Genomic DNA, 10,939 nt, shown 5'->3' with positions numbered 1-10,939 from the left:
GTGCTCCGGTTTTCGAAATCGTAAGAATTTTTCGATTTGTAAAACGGGCACAATTATCATTACATATATAGTAATAGCCATTCCACACAGTCGTTTAAAGCTGAATCTCGTCAGTTTAGTAAGATTTGCTAAAAATTTTAATTAGATACAAAAACAATTGGAAAAACTAATAGAAAAAATTTACATTTAACGTTTTGATTAATCGGAATCAAATTGTACTCTTATACAAACTAAATGCAATTATATTGTAATCGTTGTAAATGCAGATGATTTTTTTTTGTTCTTCAGTGAAGATTGCCAATTAATTAAAAAAAAAAAACATAAATTTTCCGTTACGCAAATGTGTTAACGGTATTTTTGGTATTTGAAGAACACGACTGGTTCGAGTCCCGAAACCAGTTCCAATGAGCACTACATTAGTGTGTGTTTGTAGGGGGAATTTGTTGATAGATAGAACGAGAAAAACAGTCGCTGCAAAACAACAAAGAACGACGCAAACCAAGCGAATTTAAATTTAAGTAATCAAGTCAAATCAATTCGCGTTACTTATCTGCCATCGTCGATCAAGATCTTGTGTACAAACAGCGAAACACTGCACCTGTATACAGCAGAAATAAAAATCATCTAAAGGCCAGTGAAAGTATAACGAGATAAAAAGATACAATCAGGAAAACTTCAGTAGCAATGACCACATATCAAATGAACTTCAACCAGGACTTTACGTAAGTAGAGACATCTGTGCGTAATTTTTTAGTTCCAAACCAGGAAGGTCACCACAGCGAAAAAGTGGCAAAACCACGGGCAAGCAATTGAGACACAAAAATCGACAAATGAGAAGGGTAAACAAGGCGAAAACAGCTGCTGTGGGGGAGGTGGGCGGGGATCTTTAGTGTGTCTGTGGGTGAGCGTGAATTGGCGTCATTACTCGTGTGTGTGTAGTTTATTAGAACATGCAAACAAGCAGTTCCAATTACAATGACATGCATCTATTTTGGAATGCTTTTCCCGTTACGGGAGGTCTGGTAACCAAACTAGGTACACTGTCCTAGGTACGCGGTCCAACCCCGCTAGCCAACACTGGTCAACAGGGGCCAGCAAGGGGCTTAGTAAGCAGTATTTCCATTGCGATGACCACTGTGCGGGACACCAACACTCGCACGATTGGCGCACAATTGCGTGTTTATGCGCAACAGCTGATGTCGCAGCACTAACTGTGCTAAGACAGCACGAACTGTAGAACAAATGAAAGTGCAGAGCGATAAGGTCGATAGCTTTTAAAAATGACAAGGAACAAAGTGGAGTCACTCTTGCGGGAGCGCACTGTGACGCAGCTTCTACTCTAGAGCTTAATTAACCAGTTTCTCTTTTGCACGGTATGTTTATTTTCGCTCAGCTGATGTCATTAAAAAACAAGGTGAGGGAAAAAGTGCATGCGAGCCTAAGAAAGAGAGAACGAGACAAAGAAAAACGAAATGGTGAAGGGAGATTTCTAATCAGAAACAAATCAATTAGCCCGTTCGGGTGAATGGACGCGAAAACGAAAATCAAGCAATTTTTCTATTATCTTTTGGGGCTTTTACTTTGATTTTTCATAAAGTGTTTTTAATAAAAGAAAAATAAGTATAAATTAATGTAAAAATTTAAAATTAGTTCTATACGAAATGAAGCATAAAAAAAATTTGAAATTAAATTGTTTTTAATTTTCCATTAAACTACTATTAACTTCAAGAGGTACTTTATGATAAATGTAACGAAAATAGTTAGAAATTTAGATGGACTAAGTGGTACGTAATAATATTTTGGGTATTTGCGGATTGTGTTTAAAGTAAATTATAAGGACTTCTTTATCATCGCATTAAATAAAATAAACATAAACTAAAAAATTTTAAATGACGGTTATATGTACATATTATGCATAGATATTGATATTGTTTCACACTGGGTCTTTGGTGAAAAGTATTATTTTCTTTATTTATTTTTCCTAGGTGGTCGAATAAGTCTTGTTTTTGTGTGCGTCATCGAGTTTCTTGAGTTTGTTGTTATTTATTTGATAGCCTGCGCAATTGTTCATCAGCTTAAATTTTAATGCAAACGACCGTAAGTGCACTTTTGCCTGATGAGTAAATTTATTTTCGATGTCCCTTGTAAAAAAATGGCAAGCGTGTGCGTTTATTTTTCAACACTGCATTTGTTTACTAACAACGCGAAAACAAAAAGATCTTAGAGAGCAACAACAAACAAGAGACCTCAATGCGCTATCGCATAACAAGGGGCCTAGTAACCTTGGGCCCCATTTTAGCGTCGTTACGCCTTTGGCGGGAACAAGTTTCGGTTTTAAGAGAACAAATAGTCAGAAATAACAACAACACGTGTTGCGCTCACTGATCACTTTAACAGGCTTATCGCAGGGAGCGAGCGCTCAACCCAACTACATGTGTGCCAAAATCGTAAAATCGTAATAATTGGCAGAGCTCACCTTGTGAAGACACAAACTGGTTTTAAATGTGGCACTTGAAAATACGGGCCGCCACCAATCTCCAACTGGGACTTCAAACATCTGGCAGCCTCGCCAGGTTTGCGGGTATGGCCACACTGAAAAATGCGGCACCGCTGACATTGAAAAGGCGAGAATTAAGCGATAATTGATTGCAGTTTGAAATACAAGCGAGAGAGTGCATGGGTAAAAATCAATACAGGGAGCAGCACCAATGGAGCAGCGCGCCAACTTCCTGGCTCTGACCCTCCTGGACGCCCTGGAGGACGAGAACGAGGCGGATATAATGTCGATGCTGGAGAGAAACTGCATAAACGCTGGCATCGTGCCCTGCGAGCGCGGACTGGCTCCCTTGCACTACGTGTGCGGCATGCGAAACGGGGGATTGGCCCAGCGGATCCTGGAACGGTTTCTTAAGTGTCCCGACCTTGACGTAAATGCCCTGTGCGACGGCCAGACTACGGCGCTGCACATCGCCAGCATTTACGGGCGGACGGAACTGGTGAGGATGCTGCTGAGGCGCGGAGCTCGCGCGGACCTGGCTGACGAGGAGAACAAGCTGCCTGTTCACTACGCCATTGAGGAGTGCCACTTCGAGGTGCTGCAGCTGCTCAGGGATCACATCTTTCGTGAGAGACAGAGCCAGAAGAAGCAGCAGCAAGTTCAGCCGGTCGACGCTCTAACGCCAAATCAGCCGAGGTACAATCACGATGTAACTTCCCCGTACTACATTAACATCACTCACAGGCGGCATCGACCGCAGCCGAAGTTTCCGGAGCCGACGGAGGAGGAATGCACCGATATTCCGTCACTGCCGGATGAGGAGTCTGTGAACCTATTTGCTCTTACTGAAGCTCATCTTACCCAACTCATACAGAGCCAACGGGAGAACCAGCCGGAGGATCCTTTTCAGCCAAAGAGGCGAACTCTTATTGAAAGCTGGCGCGAGAAGGTGGAACGCTCCCGCGCCCGCCAGTTCCTGCTTCATCAGTACGACGAGCATGTGGAAGCGCTGGTGGATGATGCCATTAGTCAGGAGGACTTCAGCTATAAGGAGCACTTGCAGAAGAAGCTCAGGGATGAGGACAATCCGAGAAATCTGACAGAGGATGCTGCCATCTCGGGTCGGCAGGTGTTCGAGATGCTAGTGGAGCAGGTATCTCAGGCGGTCGTCGAGGAGCCGAAGCCACTCCCGGAGCACAGCTTCTACACTGCCCAGGGCGACGAGGAGGACGTGGAAGAGAACTCACCAAGCCAGAATGAGTACTTTCTGCAAATCAAGGAGGCCTACGTTCACACTGACGACGAGAATGGATTAGTTTTTTACGAAGCGAGATACCTACAGAATAGGGAAAAGCGGGAGCCAGTCGAGCAAACTCCTAAAGAGAGGAGGCAGGATTTGGAAAGCTCTGTGAGCACCAATTATACCCTGCCGCTAGACTACGAAACGGACGCTTTGCGCCGGGAGTTGACACAACTGGGTGCTTCGGTGGGTCCCATTACTAAAACAACTAAGCGGTTGTACATTAAGCAGCTAATCAAATACAAGCGCAATACAGAGGCTTTGCAGGCAGCCCAAAAGCACGCCCAGGAGGCGCAGATCCGCTACTCGGTGGAACTTCATCGTACACTGCGGTCGCCAGAGGACTTTGAGAGGATAAGTGATTACTTGCTCCATGAAGCAGCCTCTGCAGCGCATTTCGCAAAGTGTGGGGTGACAAAAAAAAACATGCGAGAGGGACACCTCAAACAGAGCTTTATCTACATGTTAATCGATCCACGTATTTCGCGGAATCTGCCTGGGGAGAGCGCTTTTCTCGAAAAGTTCGAGGCTTGGCAGCGTTTCCTAGACTCCATTTTTTACGTAGGCAAGGGCAAATCTTCGCGACCGTATGCTCACCTTTACGACGCTATGCGGCAGCATACACGCCTTCACCAAAAGCGCGAAAAGGATAAAACGAATAGGGAACGCGTTGGCGGATTCCGCACCATGCAGCCAGATGTCTTCCGCTCCCCGCCACCGGGAGATGGCAAGATGGGAAGCCGTAAGCTGGAGCGCATCTTGGATATTTGGCAACATGGGAGTGGAGTCGTATGTCTGCATGTCTTTCACAACATCTTGCCAATTGATGCATACACACGCGAAGCGTCTATAATAGACGCCATGGGCTTGAATCATCTTACCAATATGAAGCGCGGCGACTACTACGGACCGGCTCAGTCATGGACTATGAAACAGAAGAAGCAGCTGGGAATCTGTCTGCTTCTTAAGGCCATGCACATCTATCTGGCGGAGGGAGAATCTCAGTTGTCGCCAAGCGACCTTCTCTGAGAACGGGAATTAAATGTGGTTCCGAAAAAATATTGACAATTAGCACCAAGTACAAAGTGGAGCGGCGCATCTAGAAAATGTTCATAAATGGATCTCAAGATTAATTATATTTAGAAAATAGGCATATACTTGGGGTGTTAGAAGAGCTAAGTTTGAACTTAATGCAGTAGTCTACAAATTTCAATTCCAGCTTGGACCATTAGCGGTAACATTTTTAAATGGCTGTTGATTTGCAAAATATTATATCATTTATTTTTTGTCAAAAAGTATTACAATTTAGAAGGGTAGTCTTATATATGTACACAGATTACTTCCAAATAATAAAAATACATCACCCAAGGATACTTATTACCTATTTTTTCTTTACTTAAGAAATGCAGAAACATTATTGTTTATTTCATTTTACAAAATTATTCATTAGTTGCCACAGCAACAATGAACAACTAATCTAGTACTATCTCTTTGATCGAAAAAATGTAATATGTACTAATACTTGGAGTTTAAATATTGGCCCTGGAATAAGCTCATAATTCTTACGTATTTAAATGTCGGTGAACATTCTTCATTCAAAACTACTAAACCGAGGAAATAAGTAATCAAGATCTTTTCTCGTACATTTCAGGGCCAATCAATTAAAGCATCAATATACACTTTATAGGGTTGAAAACGCTTCCTTCTACCTGTTACATATTCTTCGACGGATATAGTTAACGCTTTTACTTTACGAGTAACGGGAGTAACGGAATTATATGTTATTGCTATATAAAGCACTACCCTCTCCGTAAGGAGCAATACGTATGTTGACCGAAATTTTGACCTAACCGAATAGGGGTAACATCTTAAGCATATGCTGAACGTTTGAATTCGAATCCTATGTTTCTAGTGCCAATCCAATAAGCGAGGAATTTAAACTAGATTCAAGTCCTTTTTATTATTTTAATTGGTGTAAAATGAAATATTCGTGGAAATTACAAGATATTTAAAATGTTTTTTTTTTTACATTATATTTCATGATACTTTTTTTTAAGTTTAATAGTGAAGGTACCTAATTAAAAATCACCAATTATTGTAACTTTTTTATTTTCATCACGAATTACAATGTATATATGTATCTTTGAAGTATTTTAAATAATACAATTGGTACAAGCAAAAATGAAATTACAAATAAGTACAAATTAAAATTTATTTTCCATTAATATTGTTGGTCGTCTGGTCTCCTTTTCTTGCACCCACATATCTTGGGATTTGGCTCATCAAATTAGAATATTTTCGGAGTGCTGCTGATTCAACAAGTGGTTGGTCATTTGAAGAATACATTACATTATCTACGACGAAATAAACTTAATCAGTTTTTGCTACGGCTACTGTGGGAAACTCACCCTTGAAGAGCCTCCCCAAAGGTGTCTGCATCGGTATCAAAATTAACAGAGCAAGCGAGCCCAAAAGCATGCTGCACCTTTTGACCGGCTGCAAGTTCGTTGCTTGGGACGTTTTCGCGTGCGTGTGCGCATATAATTCTCAATTGCTTCTGGCAGCATCGGCATGGAGTAGAGTCGAATGCGGGTGCTTGCTTATCTTTGCGCAGTGGCAATACCGTAACCAATGAAGTCCTCCTGAGGTGCGGTTATTGCTAGTTGAAAACTTTAACCAATACCCCGCCATGGGGACGTGAAATACCGTCCACTACGGCAATTTTTGGAAGCCCGAGAGGGCTAATTAGACAATTTATTTGAAAGATATTTACACATAGGTCTCAGATTAGATTTATTTTCAACAGTCTTTTAGTCGAATCTGGACAGTAAATGTTGTGGGAATTTACATTTCCCTTGGTTTTGTCTGGAAAGTGTTCATTCAGATGCAAAAAATCTTGTGCTAAGAACCTTTCCCTTAGAAAGACAAAAATCATAAACCTAAAATCATAAAAACCTGGCCCTGGTCAAGAGTTTTCATCCTAAGTGCCTAAGTATACAAACAATAGCCATAATTGATTTGCCGCGTTATTAACACTTATTGACGTTCTGTGTATTCCAACAGTTCCCTGTCTGTGCTGAGTCCCACGGGTCTACGCCTGTTCTCAATTACTAGCCAGGACAAGGTGGAGGAGATATTCGCCAAGGACAACACGGAGCAAATCCGAATCGTAGAGCGCTTGTTCAACAGCTCGCTGGTAGTGCTGGTCACCGCCCAGAAGCCCAACTGCCTCAAGATGCTTCATTTTAAGAAGAAGCAGGACATCTGCAACTGCTTCTACCCGTCTGAGATCCTGTGCGTCCGCATGAACCGGCAACGCCTGATCGTCTGCCTGGCGGAGAGCATACACATCCACGACATCCGCGACATGAAGATCCTACACTCCATTGAAAACATCGCGCCCAACGAGCAGGGTCTGTGCGCCCTCTCTCTCAACTCGCACCTGGCCTTCCCGGTCTGCCAAACGAGCGGCGAGCTGCGCATCTTCAACGCCAGCAAGCTGCGCACGGGCATGACTATCAGGGCCCACGACACGTCCCTCTCAGCTCTGGCTTTCTCGCCCAGCGGTGCCCTGCTGGCCACCGCCTCCGAGCGCGGGACCGTCATCCGGGTCTTTTGTGTGAAGAACGGACAACGGGTGCAGGAATTCCGGAGAGGCGTCAGCTGCGTCCGCATAGCCTCACTGGTCTTCTCGGGCAGTGGGGACTTTCTCTGCGCCTCCTCTAACACGGAGACCGTCCACGTTTTCAAGATAGATGCGCGGGCAGTGGAGACGGTTGAGCTGAAAGCGATAGGTGAGTATGTTGACCAAGAATGAGCTTCCTTGTCTTGATGCCCTAACATAATGAAAACACTATTCATTTCAACACTATTTTTCAACAAAAATGTAATTGATAGTTGTTCGCAATAAGTTCTTCAAAATGCGAAATAAGTTATGTTTTTTCCTTATACAAATATATAAGTATACATACATATATGTACTTCAAAATGTACGTCTAGTACAGTGTAGAGAATTATTAATTTGTTTATTATTAATATTACTTTTATAAATTATAAGTTTTTTTTTTTATTTTTTAGCCGATGTGGCTGCCAAGTCTGAAAATTCTGCCAAGGAATCAGTAGCATCTGCAGCAGCTGAGGAGAGCAGTAGACCTGTCGCTACGTGGGGCGGAATGTTTTCCAAGGCTGTGTCATCGTTGCTGTTGCCCACGCAAGTCAGCGAAGTACTGGCTCAGGACCGATCCTTCGCCACTGTGCAGCTGGCTCAGGGCGGCCTAAAGCACATCTGTGCGTTGACCCGTGTTCAAAAGGAACCACGATTGCTGATTGCGTGTGAGGATGGATTCCTGTACGTGCACGAGTTTCCTGCGGATCGGGGTGGTTTGTGCAAACTGCTGTCCGTCCATGACTTGCGCGGAGCCCTGGAGGATGTTATAGAGCTTGAGCTGAGCGAAAGCGTGCAGAGGTCGCAGACCAAGCCTTCGAATCCGTCAACTCTGACGCAGCCTTCGCTTACGATGCTAAAGAGCTGTGCGGCCAGTGTGCTCATCGAGAATCCGGATCCGATGCAAGACAACAGCTACGCTGGCATCCTGAAAGGGGACCAGACAGATTCGATGTCTGGTAAGTAAATATTAGTAGTTATTTTCGAACAGCTTTTCTAACGATGCCTCATCCGTAGATTCTGCCAAGTTTCGCAAGCTTTGCGATGCCATCGACACCCCAACAAAGCTTTACGATGAGCGACAATTTCCGCCAGTGGCAATTACCGCTAAGGACTGACCACGTCGCCGTAGCATCAAGGATATGGTCATAGTTGATAGACAACAGATTAATTAGCAACATTATATTATTCCCTTACGACAAGTCGACCCAAAAACTCGTGTTGACATCTATATCTACCGAAACTTCCTTTATGAAATGAAAATACTCGTTTGAAAAGTATTTTATTTTATATGAACCCTTAAAATGTACATCTCATGATATAATTATGTATATATAAAATTAACTAAAAGAATAACAAGTAAAATATCTTTTCTTATTGTGTTAATTTATTTTTGCCCTAATGTTCAAGATTATTAAGCCTTAGGCACTAATTCAAACTCTGTATCTTTGTATTATATAAATGTAGGTATAACTGTATAGAATTAAAACTAGAATTGTGCGGTAGAAGCTCAAAAAAGGACAAAAAAAAGGAAACAAATGATGTACCTTATAAAAACATATTCAACTAGCTTTGCAATAAATTAACAGAAGTGTGCAAAAATATTATATTGTCAATAAGCAAATAATAACTAACAGAATTATTTAGTTAAAATCCAATGTATTTAATATAAAAATTAAATATAATTTAAATAGGACAACAATAACTTCAAAATTAAATTTGGAATCCGAAAACATTACGAATATGCTTAGTAATGTAACGGAATTATTAATGTACGTAAAAGGAATATATAAGAATTTAAAAAAACCAAAAAAGATTTTAAAAATGAAATAAAAATTCTAAAGGAAAAATATAAATATTTAAAATCAAACAAGCAATTAAAAATCGAGCCCCTTGTTATTATGTTTTTGACTACATTGATTAGGCCAGAACCTTTTGGTATCTTTAGAAATAAACAATTGCACTCTAAAACTCATAAGAACTTGGCAAGCAAACAGAGAATTGGGTGAAGGAAAACTTTGGGTCGCCTTATCGAAATAGTATCATTTTGAATCCCCTTATTAATCAGGATTACTAGCCAAGTTGATCTAGCCAAGTCCGGCTGTCTCTATGACCGAATGGACGAGGAGATCACCGGAACTATAAGATCTGAAAAGTAAGCATGCAGATCCTACCGCAGCGAAAATAATTGTCTCGCCCACAAACAGAAAATTCTGGCACGTTCAAACTTCGGTAAAGTTTATACCTGTTACTCGTAGAGTAAAAGGGTATACTAAATTCGTTTAAAAGTATGTAACAGGCAGAAGGAAGCGTTTCCCACCATATAAATTAAACATATTTTTGATCAGGATCAATAGCCGAGTTGATCTGGCCGTGTCCGTCTGTCTGTCCGTATGAACGCCGCGATCTCAGGAACTTTAAGAGCTAGAAACTCGAGATGAAGCTCGCAGGCATAGACACAGCGAAAGTCATGTAGCTACGCCAACTCACCACAAACCGATCAAAACTGCCACGCCCACATGTATGTAAAATGTTTTTTATATTTATACCCGTTACTCGTAGAGTAAAAGGGTATACTAGATTCGTTGAAAAGTATGTAACAGGCAGAAGGAAGCGTTTCCGACCATATAAAGTATATATATTCTTGATCAGGATCAATAGCCGAGTCGATCTGGCCATGTCCGTCTGTCCGTCCGTCTGTCTGTCCGTCTGTCCGTCTGTCCGTCTGTCCGTCTGTCTGTCTGTCCGTCCGTATGAACGCTGTGATCTCAGGAACTACAAAAGCTAGAAAGTTGAGATTAAGCATACAGACTCCAGAGACATAGACGCAGCGCAAGTTTATTGATTCATGCTGCCACGCCCACTCTAACGCCCACAAACCGCCCAAATCTGCCACGCCCACACTTTTGAAAAATGTTTTGATATTTTTTCATTTTTGTATTAGTCTTGTAAATTTCTATCGATTTGCAAAAAAACTTTTTGCGCCCACTCTAACGCCCACAAACCGCCCAAATCTGCCACGCCCACACTTTTGAAAAATGTTTTGATATTTTTTCATTTTTGTATTGGTCTTGTAAATTTCTATCGATTTGCCAAAAAACTTTTTGCCACGCCCACTCTAACGCCCTCAAACCGCCCAAAGCTGCTACGCCCACACTTTTGAAAAATGTTTTGATATTTTTTCATTTTTGTATTAGTCTTGTAAATTTCTATCTATTAAAAACTTTTTGCCACGCCCACTCTTACGCCCACAAACCGCCAAAAACTGTCAGTGTTAAAGACTCTCCTTTGCACTTCCACTAGCTGAGTAACGGGTATCAGATAGTCGGGGAACTCGACTATAGCGTTCTCTCTTGTTTTTTATTAGTCTTGTAAACTTCTATCGATTTGCAGAAAAGCTTTTGGCCACGCCCACTCCAACGCCCACAAACCGCCCAAAAATGCCACGCCCAAACTTTTGAAACATTTAAAATTTTGT

The 10,939-nt window shown here is 41.8% G+C and overlaps 2 protein-coding genes and 1 non-coding gene across 3 annotated transcripts; all 3 read left to right on the top strand.

The window, feature by feature from the left end:
• The first annotated feature begins 423 nt into the window (after positions 1-423).
• Positions 424-8,761, top strand: LOC120457696 (WD repeat domain phosphoinositide-interacting protein 2). The gene is made up of 4 exons (XM_039645191.2): positions 424-722; positions 6,861-7,591; positions 7,875-8,420; positions 8,479-8,761. Exons 1-4 carry the CDS (start codon positions 685-687, stop codon positions 8,577-8,579), a joined length of 1,416 nt encoding a protein of 471 aa, XP_039501125.2. The 5' UTR covers positions 424-684; the 3' UTR covers positions 8,580-8,761.
• LOC120457695 lies at positions 2,136-5,170 on the top strand. Its single transcript, XM_039645190.2, has one exon. The coding sequence runs from the start codon at positions 2,709-2,711 to the stop codon at positions 4,824-4,826; it is 2,118 nt and encodes a 705-aa protein (XP_039501124.2). The 5' UTR covers positions 2,136-2,708; the 3' UTR covers positions 4,827-5,170.
• On the top strand, positions 6,400-6,539 carry LOC120457824. The gene has a single exon (XR_005617086.1). It is a non-coding gene; the product is annotated as a U4 spliceosomal RNA (small nuclear RNA).
• Positions 8,762-10,939: the final 2,178 nt, after the last annotated feature.

The sequence above is a fragment of the Drosophila santomea genome, unplaced genomic scaffold, assembly GCF_016746245.2.
Source record: "Drosophila santomea strain STO CAGO 1482 unplaced genomic scaffold, Prin_Dsan_1.1 Segkk79_quiver_pilon_misjoin1_scaf, whole genome shotgun sequence".
Classification (NCBI taxonomy): domain Eukaryota; kingdom Metazoa; phylum Arthropoda; class Insecta; order Diptera; family Drosophilidae; genus Drosophila; species Drosophila santomea.
This window is presented reverse-complemented; position numbering and strand designations above follow the sequence as displayed.